This window comes from Schistocerca serialis, chromosome 9, assembly GCF_023864345.2.
Source record: "Schistocerca serialis cubense isolate TAMUIC-IGC-003099 chromosome 9, iqSchSeri2.2, whole genome shotgun sequence".
Lineage (NCBI taxonomy): Eukaryota > Metazoa > Arthropoda > Insecta > Orthoptera > Acrididae > Schistocerca > Schistocerca serialis.
In genome coordinates, this window is record NC_064646.1 from 286,465,483 (window position 1) to 286,483,538 (window position 18,056).

Consider the following 18,056-nt stretch of genomic DNA (forward strand, 5'->3'; position numbering starts at 1 on the left):
CGAAAACTGTGGTGCAATCATGAGAAACACACGAAAAATGTACAAAGTAACATAAAGAGATCTGACCAAAGTAAAATTACATTAACATCAGAATACCAAAAGCCCTAAAATTGGAGTACCTTTATACTTATCGGCAAACTAAATGCGACACTATAATTTTTTCCGTGCAATCACCCCTGAAGCCTTAAGAGTTCACGTTGTTCCTAAAATGAAGTGCGAACCTTATTCCAAACTACAGATCACCAAAGCTATAAACTCTCCAGTAATTACGCTTGTACGTCATAATTCTGTGCATATTAGCCGATATGAGATAGGGGAGACGAAGAACTCGAAGGTAAGCAACGAAACGTTGAAGAGCTGTGACCATGGACCCACTATCAATGCCCTGTCTCTCTTAGACTTTCACGATGCTCAATTACATCTGTGTCAGAAATTATAGGATGCACATTGATTTTATTCAATAATTTTGATTGTCGACGCTTCTGCAGTATAGTCTCTGTTTATTAGAAAAGAATTACAACGTAACAATACTTCATTCGCATTCGCGTTCATTATTTTCACAATATTATTTCCCTCAAGTTACTGCCGTTCTGGAAATTTCCGCATGAGAATTATTGAAGTTCGGATGAAATCTCGCATTGAGTAGTTAATATTTCGCATCTTGTACACGTGACTGTCAGTCTTCAGGAATCTGAAAAAGTCTCATTTACAGCAAAATAAAGTCCAATGAATGTCCCCTCCCTAAAGAGCTTGGCTCCTTCCCCGACCGATATTTATGGTACCCTTGCAAATCATAGAATAACAGTGCATCAACAATAATTCGTTGTATGCGACTGCAGGCTTCCTCGGCGTATTTCAGCTATGAAATCTTCACGGGTTATCAGCAGAGTGGCGTCGTCTTCTAGTTGCAACGTTTCAATGGATTGCGTATCCATCATCTTCATACGAAGTCTTTTAAATTTTTTTTAGAATCGATAGTTGTTTTAGGGATGTACCTGGATAAGTTTAGAAGAAAAATCAAATAAAGACTGTATTATATTACGAGGATATAAAATATGCAGACTGGAAATATCACGAATGGGTTCTTGCAAAACTGAAATTTATTTATGAAATCTTCACGGGTTATCAGCCTTTGCATGAAGATGGATACGCAACCCATGGAAACGTTGCGACTAGAAGACGACGACACTTGGCTGATAACCCGTGAAGATTTCAATAATTTGTTGATCGGTAAGTTTTTCCCAATATTAACACATCAGTCCCATACTTCTACAAAAACTGAGCTAAGCTTCACCAAACCCTAAAAAAGGAGACAAATAAAAAATTTAAAATAAACCAGATCGTCCTTATTGGCACTATTTATAGTTTAACGATAAGCTGCGAGCTTCTTGACGTCAAGCGCTATTGTGACAAGGAAGTATCTTTACAACTAATATCTACTATTTTCCTTCTGATCCGTATTGCACTGGCCTACAAGCAAAGAAATTTCTGAAAAATGTTTTTCAACCTTAATAAGTAACAATGCTTACGGTAGCGTATGGTTTCGTGTTGCAGCATCTTCGGCTGTGGAATGGAACCATCAGTTACCACTACTGGCAGAAGCCAGGCGTTATACGACTAACTAAGGTCTACGTATTCAATGTCACCAATCCTGATGGCTTTCTCAATAACGGCGAGAAGCCAATACTCGTCGAAGTGGGTCCTTTTGTCTACAGGTAAGTCTCATTTCTTCATGTGTTCCTTTAGTCATTTACGTCTAGCCTTCAAAATTTGTTTTTAAATCTAGTACTAAAATTAGTGACTCTTGAAAACAGTAATGAAGTAAGTCTTTTATTCAGGACAATTTTTTATTTATCTGCGGCGTATTCGCAACCCATAGGAAGACAAGTGAAAATATTGTAAAAAGTAATTTATTTGTTAAAAATTTTCTAGACGTTATCGGAAATGGTTAATTAGGCACTGGAAAGAACTAGCGAGGGGAAAATTGTATCTGAACAGCTTATTGATAATACTGGGTGTAATGGGTACGGAGGACTGCAAAGATTAGCACGACGTATTTGATGTCAGGTACTCTCATAAAAAAAAAGGAAATGCATAGGAGTTTATGAACTGGACCTGTAAAATGTCACCAAACTGGTTCTACAACGTGAAAGATATGCTCACAATTGTGCTGTATGCTTTACAGTCCAGGAAGTGGTTATAAAATATCGCTTAATTCATATAGCTAATTGGCTGAGTTTGCTATTGGTTACTAATCAGTGTATGTGTATAACATGTCACTCTATTTTTTACTGTTTTCAGCTTCAGTCCAAACCCTGTGGAATATGGATAATGCAGAAGGATGCTTCGTTTTCAATGATATTGGAGATGCAGCTCTTTGATTTTGTCAGGAAAGGAAACTGCTCAAAGAAGTAGTTATTGCATACTCAGACAGCGTAGTAATTTGTTATTAAGCAATAGCTCGGACTGTCCTAGTAGAGAGATGGAAATCAATTGTATCATCACGACTTTCGCTTGAAATGGATTAAAGAATCCCCGGGAAACTTCTATCAGGACACGCTGACCATATTGTTACCAAACTCAGAAAAAGGCGCAGGTAACAGCGAATTAACAGATACTCACTTGTTACTTTTGATTGTCCAGTTTTCTTTACATCTCATATTCGAAATTGCCATCGCCTTCTTCGATGTTTTTGTAGCTATTGTAGACCTATACTGCGTTACTAATCCGCGCTAATGCCTACATTCTTTTTTAACCTGCGCATAAACATTTGAGACGCCAACTAACAGTTTCTCCCTTCTGTCGCCTGTAGACTTCGGACCCGAACCAACGCACATTTTCAATCCCGCGTCCGGCCATCCTGATTTAGGTTTTCCGTGATTTCCCTAAATCACTCCAGGCAAATGCCGGGATGGTTCCTCTGAAAGGGCACGGCCGACTTCCTTCCCCATCCTTCCCTAATCCGATGAGACCGATGACCTCGCTGTCTGGTCTCCTTCCCCCAACCAACCAACCAACCAACCAACGCACATTAAAAGATCGACTGACAAAGCCGACTTCTTGACGTGCTGTCATCTATGCTTCCTTTATTTCTGATGTATCTGAACTTCCTGTATTTCGGGAACCATGGGGAACAGAGCACATACGTATTTGACTCTTTAAGCTGTTAAGGCATGTCTGTTACCTCCAGAAACAGCCTGGATATGAAGACTGTCTCCTCGTATATAGCGCTTTTCCGAATACAGAACCAGATCTGTCGAAGAGGAAGTAGAAATATGAGCTATTAAAAAGATCCATTTAGGTTAGGAAAAGGAACGTTTCATAGAAACCTTAATAGTTTCAAAACAAAAGATACCCTCCAGCACACAGTCTGCGTTAGTGTTGACAATTGTTACAACATGTCTGAGGAACGTAGCATTCATTAATGTAAGAATGTAGGGTCATCTCGACTCGTCTTGAAGGAAAGACTAGGTTACAACGTCCCGCCAACAACGAAGCCATTAGGAACGGATTTAAAAATTGATGGGGAAGGTATCGGCTGCGTCTCTTCGAAGGAACCATCCCGTAATTCGCATTAAGTGATTAAGGGCAATCATGGAAATCTCTCATTCCTCAAGAACACCCTATACCTTAAGACTTTGCGCATTTGCATAGTAAGCACACGGTACTATTTCAATGCGTTCTTAAGGCATTATAGTAGTTACACCACCTTTAATTCAGTAGTTCAACATGTTTTCCTACCTTCAACTATCACCAAACAAAACTCCTAGAAACATCTTGTAAGATGTTTGTTTGATGCTACAGCCACTTCATTCTTTCATTACATGGCACATGGTATTTTTTATTACTCTTTGAACCTCATCCATGCTGTTTTCTTCTTCTTTACCTCCATGCATTCGACTGTAAATCATATTTCTGCTACTTCTGTTGTCCAGAGACCGTGTGCTGTAAATTAGCTTGCTTGTATCCTTTAATAAAAATGTTAGTATCATCTGCAAGAAAGACTCCTTCTGCTGTCTACAAATGAAAAAATAACGTTTACTTTCATGGCATGTCAACCACTTACTGTCTATTGCAAGATAAAACTTAAATCACTTATTGCCAACTCCATGAGTGCTGTATATGTACAATTTCCTAAGTAGCAGATCATGATTAATCATATCAGAGGTTTTAGATAGGTCTAGAAAAACCTCACAGTTTAATTAAACTTGATGTGTAGCATTCAAAGCTTGCTGCAAGGGTTTAGTTTAATTAGATTTATGTTCCATGGATCATTTGTAAACTTAATCGTAACGAGTCGTTTTACACTCGTAGTACACATTCTTAAGTAAATGTGGCTACATGCTGATCATTTACAAGTTGTCTTTTTTTACGAGTAATTTACTAATTCCCACCCATCACCATTTAAATATTATATAAATAGAAATTCTTCTACGGAACAGAAGAGGTTGTCAAGAACAAGATTTTCGGTTTTTCATCAAATTTACCTTCTCTATCAGCCCGACATTTTATATCATTGGCGAGGTGATTATCTCAGAAAGGACTGCACAATACTGCCCCTAAAACTGTTACAGTCAACTCTTATGTGGAATAACAGGAGTCACTTTTTCGTCTGGTGCTGTAGTTGTGTATGTCATTGCTCATTTTGCGCTGTAGTGGGTTATTTACAGTAAGCATATATTTTTAAACAGTAGTCAGAATGCATTACTTCTTAGACAGGTGTCTACAAGGTGATCGTAGTGAGTACTACATATTAGTCGTATCATATCTCAATAAGGAAGTCGAAACATTTGGCTCTGGAGAGGAGCGTGTGGCAGAACAGTGGCACAGATTTAGACGAACTGTGGACAACGCTTGTGATGGATATATTCCTAGTACACGAGTGTCCAAAAGTTAAGCATACTAACGAAAAGAGGACCACTGCCTTATCAGGATGCCGGAAGGATTACTGAACAAGCTATAGCTTAATCATAAACCATTTGGCATACAGCAGTGCCCGAAACATTATGTTAGAAAAGTTCTAATAGCTAAGATACATATTTGTAATAAAATAACACAACCGGAAAATCTCGTCCGCAACAAAAGAAGCGTTTAATGCTGCGCAGCGACTCTTAAGAGGTAGTTAGAAAGCTCTCTCGGCAGTCGATCCCATTCCTCAGCAAAAGCGGTGCAGAGGTCTGGAAGTGGCCTTGGTGGAGGCTAGTGGGATTAAATTCACCTCTCTAATGCATCCCAGGCTTGTTCTGTAGAACTCAGATCTGGAGACTTCGCTGGAAAGTCCACGTGACAGAGGTCTTCACCTTCAAGAAAACCATCCATCTGAACATTCATTCTGTACCTCTGAGCATTTACAGTATACCCCCAACGATGTGCAGTTCCTTACAGGCATTCCATGTGATGCTTACCATCGCCACCAAACTAGTCTCTTTCCACTATGTCCCTGGGGTTGTATCGGCTATCAGATTCTCCAGAGAATTTTTTATGTTATTTTGTCTTACTTTCAGCTGTTACAACTTTATTTTGCAATTGAAATCTCGACGTTATGCCATTTTTAAGCAACTACAAAACATAATACAATGTAATAAGAAAATGTACAGTGGGTTTAACAATAGGTACAATCAGTTTTGTAGTTATTTGAAATTCTTATATTATATTTACAAGATACTGACATACAGGCAGAGATAACAACGTAATATGCACAACTGCGCACCAAGGAATAAGTAAACAGCGCTACTAGTCAATATTCCATTTCATGTCCTGCGATTTTGAGTGGACTGTAAATGTCGCAGAACTAAAAATGTATATTTACAGTGTATTTGAGAGAATGTCTAAAACTGTCTGGAAATTTTTTCATCCTGTTCACTCAGTACGTATTGAGGCTGTTCTTTAAAGGCGCTACATATTTCAGTTTCTTCTAGAGCGCCCATCAATCTACCTTTCTCTAATCTGTGCTGGAGTGAGCGGGATACACACTGTTGGACGTATCGCAAACAAGACCTGTTGTTCCGAGCCTGCGATACACAGTTCGTAGTTAAACAGCAACTCCTGAGGCAGCTGCAAGCTATGCACCCAGTTTTCTTGCAGGTGTACTCAGATTTGGTCGGACAATTACGATCTTAAGGCCAGATATCGGTCCTACCGTGGGGTGGTTATTCTTGGTCGGCCTTGTACTGGCCTACGACGAACATCTCTTGTGTCCCTAAAACGTCGCCAAAGCCTCGAAATCACTCTGTGGCACATCCAAGGATACCGAGACTTCGATCTGTATCTGGCCTGTTTCTAGGCGGTCGAGTATTCTGTCCTGCAAAATAAGATCCAAACAGCGTCTTTGTGGCATTATGTTGTCAACTCTACCAAGAGACCACACTCTGCTCACTACGAACTGACAAGACTGAAACATGAGTGGTCTCATGAATTGTTTGTTTTTACCTTTTGTGTTTCCCCGCTGTTCACAGCATAAAGTAGTCCCCCCCTATACAAAGCGAGCAAATAAGATTTGTATGTAAACATTTACGGTGATGTTGGCTGATTGCTCACCTTTCCTAGTTTCACTTTCCTCTTCTCCGCGATTGTGTCACTTTTGGACGCGAATATATTACATTTAATGCTGAGAGTGAACTTCCATGATATAATGTCACTGTAAAGAAACTTATGAAACAACGGATGCCGGCCGTGGTGAACGAGCGGTCCTAGGCGCTTCAGTCCGGAACCGCGCTGCTGCTACGGTCGCAGGTTCGAAATCTGCCTCGGGCATTGATGTGTGTGATGTCCTTAGGTTAGTTAGGTTTAAGTAGTTCTGGGTTCGAGGGGACTGATGACCTCAGTTGTTAAGTCCCATAGTGCTCAGAGCCATTTTTGAAACTACAGCTAACAAGTGTAAAATAAAGCATAGGGCATGATAGGTACGTGGTTCTTGTCCCACAGCAATTCCTTCCAGACACTGAGTGATATGTCTATAAAATTGTATTGAAATCGGTCCAGTGCTTCAGGAGATGTGGAACATCTATTCATCTGTACATTGATTCATTCGTTCACTCATTGATTCATTTATTCATTCATTCATTGATTCATTTATTCATTCATTCATTTATTCATTGATTCATTTATTCATTCATTGATTCATTTATTCATTCATTGATTCGTTTGTTCAGTCGTTCATTCATTTGTTCAGTCGTTCATTCATTTGTTCCTTCATTGATTCATTTATCCATACATACACATATATTTTTATGATATGTATGGAAGTAAGACAACTGTTTACACATGACATTTTTAGTTACTTTAAGGAAGGAAGACGATAGATTGAATATCATTATTTCTGTGAAGTGACTTATTATTGGCAGTTTTAGGTCTGCTGGAAACATTGGTGTGCTGACAGTATAGTGTGACGGCATCAGATCTAGCCAGAACTAGTTCTAGGCAGCAGGGCTCCACCATTAATAAGTAGGAGGCCGGTCGCTCACCTGCTACCTGTCTGGTGCGGGCTGCCGTATCCCGCCGTGCCATTTCCGAGCCTACGCGCTGAGCGGAGAAAGCCCACCCGCCGTCCGTCCGCGCGGCACTTCCGCAATTACCGCGACGCCCGGGGCGCCGCCGGCCGGCGCGCGGGTCCGCGTGTGTCTCCAGCCGCCTTACGCAAGCTGCTTACCTAAGCGCGAGGACCCCGCCTGTATTAACGGCAGAGCCGGGCCGGAGGGGGCCATCGACACAGACACGAGGATGACACGGGTCCCGCTGTAAGACACTTCCAGGATTACTCGAGAAGGAAGGAAGGAAGGAAGGAATGAAGGAAGCAGGATCAAGGTTTACTGTTGCGCCCTCGGCGAGATCGTCGTAGATAGAGCACATAGCAGTAACCAGAATGGAAAAATGCTGCTATCGTAGCACAAAAAAGGCAAATATATACTGGGCAGAGTAACAGATGGAAAAGAAGGCACATTTAAATCAATGCATCTTGTATCAGTTGCTCTGCCACCATTGACCACATGTTTGCAATTGGTGAGAGATGTGGAGAATGTGCTGGCCAGGGCAGCAGTCGAACGTTTCCTGTATCCAGAAAGGCCCGTACAGGACCTGCAACATGCGGTCGTGCATTATCCTACTAAAATGAAGGGTTTCGCAGGGATCGAATGAAGGGTAGAGCCACAGGTCGTAACACATCTGAAACGTAACGTCCACTGTTCAACGTGCCGTCAATGCGAACAAGAGGAGACGTGTAACCAATGGCACCCCATGCCATCACGCCATGTGAGACGCCAGTATGGCGATGACGAATACACACTTGCAATGTGCGTTCACCGCGATGTCGCCAAACACGGATACGACCATCATGATGCTGCAGACAGAACCTGAATTTATCCGAAAAAATGACGTTTTGCCATTCGTGAGCCCAGGTTCGTCGTTGACTACACCATCGCAGGCGCTCCTGTCTGTGATGCAGCGTCTAGGGTATCCGCAGCCATGGTCTCCGAGCTGATAGTCCATGCTGCTGCAAACGTCGTCGAACTGTTCGTGCAGATGGTTGTTGTCTTGCAAACGTCCCAATCTGTTGACTCCGCGACCGAGACGTGGCTGCATAATCCATTACAGCCAAGCGGATAAGATGCCTGTCATCTCGACTGCTAGTGATACGAGGCCGTTGGGATCCAGCACGGCGTTCCGTATTACCCTCCTGAACCCACCGATTCCATATTCTGCTAACAGTCATTGGATCTCGACCAACGCGAGCAGCAATGTCACGATGCGATAAACTGCAATCGCAATAGGCTACAATCCGAACTTTATCAAAGTCGGAAACGTGATGGTACGCATTTCTCCTCCTTACACGAGGCATCACAACAACGTTTCACTAGGCAAGGCCGATCAACTGCTGTTTGTGTATGAGAAATCGGTTGGAAACTTTCCTCATGTCAGCACGTTGTAGGTGTCGCCACCGGCGCCAACCTTGTGTGAATGCTTTCAAAAGCTAATCATTTGCATATCACAGCATCTTCTTCCTGTCGGTTAAATTTCGCGTCTGTAGCACGTCATCTTCGTGGTGTAGCAATTTTAATGGCCAGTACTGTAGTTCCCTCCTTTGACATCCATAACTCTGCCCTGGACATATTCGCCATTCTTCTTGTTATGATAGGAACATTTATTATTTTGGATCCAAACTCTGCCATAATTTAGACACTATACCGTCATATTTTTGTTCATTCGAATGGCGGATGATCCGGTAAAAGTCTTATTTTATTTTCTTTCAAACCATGTTGCTTAACTTTTGTCAACGGATAAAGATTTCACCAAACAGGACGACCATTAATCACACATATTTACAAAATTTACAAAATAAGAACTGATTCGCATAAATTTGAAACATAGAAGTGGTACACATCAAAAACTCTCAAAAAACTGGCATTTTGCATTTTTTTTGCATGCTGTACATACAAATGACGCCATTAATTAATTTCAGGTCACTTTATTAATTTCATGCCAGTTAAAATCTTTTCCAAAAGTAGTTCATACATTCGCACCATTTTCCGGGGCGACAGCTCCTGTTCGTCATTCAAACCTTGCTTAATATACTGTAACGTAGCTGCAGTAAGACAGATGTTCGAATGGCTATAGAAATGGCCACTGGTCCGGAAAAAACAAAAAAACTGTATACTCCCTGTTCGAGAGGACATAGAGGCCGAACTCAGAGACTCCCCCTAGCCAACAGCGATACTGCACGCTGCCTTTTCAGACCTACAGGTTCCGCACTGTGGCGGTTTCCTGTTGCTGATTGGTCTGGTGGAAGTCTTTCAATTGGACGCCACTTCGTCGACTTCAGTGTCCCTAGTCTACCCTAGTCATCCAGTCAGCGAAAGGGAACTAACAGTGTGACTTGGACTCCGAGCCACCTGTCATTGCTGGCAACTCACTTCTTTGAAAGATGGAGGCTAGATTAAAGGTAGACTCAATGTTTCCGGGGTCCGACCGGGATTCGATTTACAGGTACGTGCTTTACCACTAGACTACCAGGCCCGAGGGTGGCACGGAAAATTGGCCATTTACGTATTTTTTTGAAAGGTAGCATTCGCCTCCACGGATGTAGGGAAACCACGAATTTTTTATGTTTCATCAGCATTATTAACAGCTATTTAAGCATATAATCAGAAACACTGGAAAATTAGCGCTATAACAATGTTTACTCAAGGTACTTAGGTGCAGTGTCGGTAGCTCGAAGTCCATTTGGAAGTACAATCATGTTGCTGTTATAGTCTAGGGGTTCCCGATATTTTAGGTGTGTTTAAGTAAAATCCAATTGCTATTGATCCCAGTATTTGTTCTCTATTTGCTTACATGTTCCAGAAATCAAACTTCACATAATATTCATTTTTAAACAAATAACACAGGACAAAATGCTTTTTATGATTCCCTTTACAAAATTAATGAGACATATCAGAATTCTCAATAACAAGTGATAATACATCTTGAGCGTTTGACAGCTTCGTAAAAACGTGCAAGCGGCCACTCAGAAACGGTGTTGACAAAGGTGTTAATCTTTTGGCTTCCTAACTTCGAACAATGAAGCGATACAAAAACTGGACATGGAACGGTAGTAAAGATAGAGTCCGACCCAACGGTTGAGCAGTCATCTACGCTATGCAACTCTCTCTCCTTGTATGTGGCGGGACGCTTGTTTTCGCGCTCAGCGGCCTGGTTGGCTAACTTCAAACTCGCAAACGGCACAACTTACCTAATTTCTTTCTACTACTGTCTCTCAGCACAACAGCGGGAATGACCTTCGTCTTTTTCCGACCACTTGCTCCGCGGACGTACGACAAACTGCAGCTAGAAGACCATAAAGTCCTTTTCCTTAATTTGTAAGGAATCGTACAGTCCAGTTGCCGTTACTGTGTTGAGCAATTTTACTTGGGTTTCTATTCGGTAACCAGTCTCTGTATCTATCATTTCAGTTTACATTTGATGACTGAAAGGAGGAAATTGAGTATGATTATTTGCTGTGCAACCATTTCAGAAGACCGAAAACTCTATTCAGCCTTTGCTCTGTGATTTTGGGTTTCAGAAAAATTATTGAGTGAGTGAATAGCTGATTTTTTTATGTTTGCTGATTTTAATTAAGTGCAAAAAATCTTACTTTTCATCACACCGATTAACAAAAGTTTACATTCGAATACCTAAGATACCTTTCGCATGTCTCTCCTCACGATCATTTTGACTTCATTCAGCTTTTGTTTCCCAACAGAGCTTTTACTTCGTTCTAATCTATGGTGAAGCTATGTTTGCATTCGAAGCAACATTCTAACACGGTTATTGAGCCACGGTGGGTCTTCCCCATCATCACAACCTTTCGCGGCACATACACGTCTAAGGTGTGACGTACAATACTTTCGAATTTTATCCAGCGACACCCACCATCTCAGAGACAACTGACTGATAATAATTGTTAAGATATTCTGCAATTTGTTTCATTCTAGGCTTGCTAAACACAAATATTTTCCTACGTATCTTAAAATTCCATCCTTAGTAATAGATGCTACAACAGCATGCTGGAGACACATTCTTTTCTCTGTGGTAACTCAATAGCAGTCAGTATTTGAGTGTATTAGTTGTTAGCTGATCTAAAAACTTTAACCGCAATACCAAGTTTTCTCTTGTGCATTCTGCAGCAACATCTACAGACCTATAAAAGCATTTTATTACAATGTTTGGCCTATCTCTGACGCACACATTCGCCCAGATTATTTCGCATTCGGAAACTAGGTGTTATCGAGCTGTGGCAGTTGGTTACACAGTCTGACCTTGTTACATACAGACGATGTAAGCCGTAGTACTTCGCAACTTTATTGCGTGATCTTCGCCTCTTAAAGACGTAAAAGTCCGATCTAGAGTGACACAACTTTGTTGTCGAAAGGGGAATCCTTACACATCATTTTGCTCTCAAGGTATTCCCGAGCACGTCACAGACGTCCATGCATAGTAAACAAAGAAAATAATTAGCTTCCAGTCTTGCAATACATACAAGAATAATACGTGTGAAATATACTACCGTTCTAAGTCAATTGAAATGCCACTATAGGAATAACATAAAACAATTTGTAGATTACACCAGCTAGATAACTTGAGAGTTATCAGCTATAGCATTTTGTATTGTTTATCTTATCAAGTCTTAGCTGTCTGCGCTGTTTCTCAAAAATTCACTGCGTTATATGACGGAGAAATGCAAAACCAACACGCCTCGAGGCAATGAAGATCAGGTTCCGGATTGTAGTCCACGTCGGACCCACAGTTCGTCTGCCAGAAAGTTTCACAGTTGACCACCCTCCGCTGTATAGCGAAAATTCGTTCTTCAAACAATCCTCTAGGCTGTGATTAATCCATTTCTCCATAATATCCTTTCTTCCAGAAGTGCTAGACCGAAAGTTTTTCAGGAGAGAGGTACTGGGGAAAGTAAAGCTTTGAGCAAAGTCGTGAACTGCGCTTGAATAATTCAGTAGCTAGAGCGTTTGCCCGCGAAAGACAAAGGTCCGAGGTTCGAGTCCCAATCCGAGGCCAACTCTCGATCGGCCACGAACTTCAAAAGTAGCGTAAATCCACTGCAGAATGAAAATTCATTCTGCACTCTTGTATTCAGTTGCTTAATGTCATTGCTCCAGATCTTTCATAAATAGCTTCAGTATTCCTACGGCAATAAAACCATTTGTGGCTAATTCAGAGGCTTTTTTTCCATCCGTTGTGGCCGAGTGGTTCTAGGCGCTTCAGTATGGAACCGCGCGACTGCTATGGTCACGGTTTCGAATCCTGCCTCGGGTATGGATGTGTGTGATGTCCTTAGGTTAGTTAGGTTTAAGTAGTTCTAAGTTCTAGGGGACTGATGACGTCAGATGTCAAGTCCCATAGTGCTCAGAGCCATTTGAGCTTTTTTTTTTTTTTTTCTTCAGTATAATCAGAACGCTGTCGTCGCAGCTGAAGTGTCATATGGAAGCGGAATGGAGCACATTAAGTTCAGGATTACTAAAACTGAAACTAAAAAATTCTCAAATTATGGTAACACTTTCGTCGTAGAAGAGAATATTCTTGACGTGGTATGCGAGTAACTAAAAATACTTTCGTTTTACGCTGATCCGTAACCATAATAATTTTACCAATCCACACCTTTATAAATCTAAAACTGCTTGCTCAGGAGACGACAATAAGTTAACACCGATCTACAAGGAAGGAGAAGGCTGGAGTTCTACACCTCGCCGACAGTAAATCTTTGAAGACCAAATAACCGCAGAAAGACTTGAAGGAAGTGGAAAAAGGGTGTGGACTAGCCGGCCTAAGTATGGCACATTCGTCAGAATCAAGGAAAAATACGAAGTCTTCAAGCGTTCATTAAAAGCAAAAATCACCAAATGATTTGTCACCGGTTATCGCCGCGCAACGTTTTTATATAAAATACCTGTATAAAATAACTGTAGGCGTTGAAGTGTCGCCTCAGTCACGATTCGCAAACTTGTAGAAGCGTTTCACATAGTTTTACATGACTAACACTACACGCAGACAGCTTAGCTTGAATAGACACGTTCTGTCCCGGGGAGTGGGGAGGGGAGGAGGGGGGGGGGGAGGAGGGTAACGGGCTGGTGGCAGGAAGGGCAACCAGCCACGCCTTAAAGTAGCTATGCCACATACCGTAATAACCACAGCGACGCTGCGCAGATGCGGGACAAAGGCAGAAAAAAGATAATCACTTTTTAAAAATCCAGAATTTTGAACGATACGTCATGTTAAGGTGGTCATGGTTTGTCGAACAGTTTGTCAGTGTCCTCTTCCTTGTCCAATTCGAGCATGTTCTACTCCTCTAATGACGTAGATGCGAGGTAATTACGCTTCCTTTCTTATTAATAATGGAAATAAATATCTCGACTATGTCTACGACTATTCAGTTTTCGTGAATCAAACCGTCTAGACTGATTAATGATGTTTCTTTATTTAGAATGAAGTTTCGAATACTGCCATCATCAGATCAAAACTTAGAGCTTGTAAAACAACGCTCAGAATCTGTATCAATAAAAACTATGCTTGAACGAGGTGTCAACTCATGTCCCGCATAAGCATAGACTTGATTGATAAACAAAAGTTGTTTTAAAAGTTTTAACTTTTGTTCCGATGGCAGGACCCGAAATAATGATGTATATTAAGTGTCCTAGATTGCTCTGTTCGCAGTCGACGTCACTTTGAACATAAATTTTCTTGAGGTTTGTTTCCACGAGGAACAGCGTATCCACGAACGAGTCAATGAGTTCCTAGATAGGAGGAAGGCCAACGGCAACATCGGTCGTAATTTTTAATCTGTTCATTGCAGACCGATTTCAGCTACTGTGCAGCTATTTTCAGGGCAATTATATCGTAAGATATTACATACATTACTTATAACACAGTTGTCTATGCTATTACACCACTGACCATTAAAATTGCTACACCAAGAAGAAATGCAGATGATGGACAAACATATTATACCAGAACTGATATGTGATTACATTTCCACGCAATTTGGGTGCATAGATCCTGAGAAATCAGTACCCAGAACAACCACCTGTGGCCGTAATAACGGCCTTGATACGCCTGGGCATTGAGTCAAACAAAGCTTGGATGGCGTGTACAGTTACAACTAACCATAGAGCTTCAACACAATACGACGGTTCATTAAGAGTAGTGACTGGCGGATTGTGACGAGCCAGTTGCTCGGCCACCATTGACCAGACATTTTCAATTGGTGAGAGATCTGGAGAATGTGCTGGCCAGGGCAGCAGTCGAACATTTTCTGTATCCAGAAAGGCCCGTACAGAACCTGCAACATGTGGTCGTGCATTATCCTGCTGAAATGTAGGGTTTCGCAGGGATCGAATGAAAGGTAAAGGCACGGGTCGTAATACATCTGAAATGTAACGTCCACTGTTCAAAGTGCCGTGAATGCGAACACGAGGTGACCGAGACGTGTAACGAATGGCACCCCATACCATCACGCCATGTGATACGCCAGTATGGCCTTGGCGAATACACGCGTCCAATGTGCGTTCACCGCGATGTCGCCAAACACAGATGCGACCATCATGATGCTGTAAACAGAACCTGGATTCATCCGAAAATATTACGTTTTGCCATTGGTGAACCCAGGTTCGTCTTTGAGTACACTACCGCAGGCGCTCCTGTCTGTGATGCGGCGTCAAGGATAAATGCAGCTATGGTCTCCGAACTGATAGTCCGTGCTGCTGCAAACGTCATCGAGCTGTTCGAGCAGATGGTCGTTGTCTTGCAAACGTCCCCATCTGTTGACACAGGGATCGAGACGTGGCTGCACTATCCGTTACAGCCATGCGGATAAGATGCCTGTCATCTCGACTGCTAGTGATACGAGGCCGTTGGGATCCAACACGGCGTTCCGTATTACCCTCCTGAACCCACAGATTCCATATTCTGCTAACAGTCATTGGATCTCGACCAACGCGAGCTGCAATGTCACGATACGATAAACCGCAATCGCAATAGGCTACAATCCGACCTTTATCAAAGTCGCAAACGTGACGGTACGCATTTCTCCTCCTTACACGAGGTATCGCAACAACGTTACACCAGGCAACGCCGGTCAACTGCTGTTTGTGTATGAGAAATCGGTTGGAAACTTTCCTCATGTCAGCACGTTGTAGGTGTCGCCACCGGTGTCAACCTTGTGTGAATGCTCTGAAAAGCTAATCACTTGCATATCACAGCATCTTATTCCTGTCGGTTAAATTTCGCGTCTGTGGCACGTCATCTTCGTGGTGTAGCAATTTTAATGGCCAGTAGTGTATAATCCGGATGAGTCATCATTACTTGGATATAATTGTACTTAAGATAGCTACACGGTAGCTGAATTCGATGTGCAATAAACCGATCAAGATTTACGATTGATGCTGCCCTTCCTCCGATCTTGGTTTAATCTTCTGTCTTTGCTTCCTACCTGTTGTCGGCATTTCAAAGGTGTCTCTAGCCGGAGACATTGCCTGGACAGTCGCGTACAGATGAGACAAGTGTCCACTTTGCAGCTAACGAGAAAGCCGGCGGAGGTGGGCGACAGCGAAAGTGGTCAGCCCGTCCGGGGGCGGCCGCGCACACATGGCACGAGCCCGCGAACTTCCGGCACCGCGGAGGGCGCCAATGCAGCAAACCTCCAGCCGGGATACGATACAAGCTGCATTACTGCGAGGCAGCCAGCAGGAGGGCATGACTCGTATGACTGAAACGGAGAAACGTTCAACAGCTTCAGACCAAGATCATATCGTAAGACGCATTTTCTGACGCTACCCCAAGCTGTCGAGAGGCCTTGTTCACGTATAGGCTTAATATAAAATTTTAAATTGTCTATGACGTACAGCAGACCAGACTATAGCGAACTGAGTGTTTATTTTATTGGTACTTATCTGTAAAGATAGCTTAAGCGCGTATACACAAGCAACTTGCAGGTCTAAATGGACAATTCGTGTTGGGTGCGTGTTACGTGTCTGCATGTAAATAAGCCACCACACACCACGCAGCGTGGCTGTAGAAACGGGGGGACGTGGCTCTGACTCCTAATAACGGAATTTAACCAATTCCCGGCACACTCTAATAAGGGGCAGCCAGATGAAAACCGAACACTCACCGTAAAACACAAGTCCATAGGACAGGTGGCCTCACTGTTACGTTTCGATACTGTCACCGATGTGGTAGGGGAATGGCACAGCGCCACATCACAGGTGCATGCAGTTATGTTGTGACCTTCGTTATTGAGGGACTGGTCTAGTGTGTCGGTCCAGCTGTTGACATGAAGACATGCAAAGGAGAGCGCAGAGATATGATCCGTTTTCTGGTGGCTGTCGGTGCTAAATTCATCGTCTCATATCCCCGACGTTTGTACATTAATGGCAGCGGAGATTCAGACAAGGTGTGTAGGCACGTGATGAAAGACCCCCCGGATATGGTAAAGTTAAAATTTATAAAAAATAAATAGCGATCCACCATATTCGTCGGCAGAGACATTAGTTATGAATTCGCGGGAAGACGCAGACAAACGAACAAAAAACATCATTCATTTTTCTTTGTACATGATTTTGTTTCACACTCTCGTGTGTAGAAGGATGCTTAAGATCTATAGCTCAAAGTACGAAGTACTGTTATGTATTACATGTAAGTCTGAATAAGGGAAGACTTAACAACAGTATTAAGTATTTTATTGAACTGAAGTGGAGCCAAGCAAGGAGGATTTTCTTCATTTTTTGACACGCACTGGTGACCTTGAAGTCGGCTGCCTGCATCTACAATTGAAATGTAAGAGGGGAAATCCGAATGGCCTAAATTCGTACACGCAGAACATTTATAATAATGCAATTGTACTATACTTTCAACATATTTCCATTTATTTTTATTTATTATAATACAAAGGGCGTAGATCACTGTAAGACAATCTTATGTCCTTATCCGGGGTGGCCGACGAATCACAAGGATGAAATTCGGGTTCAAGCCAGCATTACGCATGGCTTGTGCATGCATTACAACAAAATTTTCGCGCAGTGGATGCTGCTTCATTTGACGGAGGAAAAAAGCTAGACAGAATGGCGTCAATTCTATCTGCTGTGGTATAGCGAGGACGGGCATGTGTTTTTGTCCTGTATCGTCGTACGGGACGAAACAATGTGCCACCATTTCGAGCCCGAGAGCAAATGGCAAAGTCGACAGTGTAAACTAGCCATGTCTCACCCAGCAAAAGAGTTCCACCGCTCGTCACACAAGTTCAGGTAAGGTCGTGATGACCTCTTTCAACTTCAGGTAGAGTTGCTCGAGCGTAGAACCACAATCAATGCTCAGCACAATGAAGACACTTTACAGAAGCTGCGACGCGCTGTGAAGTCGAAATGCTCAGGAGTGCTATCGGACGGAATCATTTTGTTGCATGATGACAGCCGCCCCCACACTACCAATCGGAATAAGGCTACGCTTCAGCGATTTGTTTGGGAAACACTGCAACATCCTCTGTACAGCCCGGATCTTCGACCATGTGATTATCACAA

At 42.4% G+C, this 18,056-nt stretch overlaps 1 protein-coding gene across 1 annotated transcript in view; it reads left to right on the forward strand.

The window, feature by feature from the left end:
• LOC126419238 (scavenger receptor class B member 1) overlaps positions 1 to 18,056 on the forward strand; it is a 417,921-nt gene that overhangs the window by 350,878 nt on the left and 48,987 nt on the right. The window contains exon 4 of the mRNA XM_050086384.1: positions 1,555 to 1,715. Within this exon, the coding sequence (XP_049942341.1) occupies positions 1,555 to 1,715 (161 nt within the window). The remainder of the gene's footprint in view (positions 1 to 1,554; positions 1,716 to 18,056) is intronic.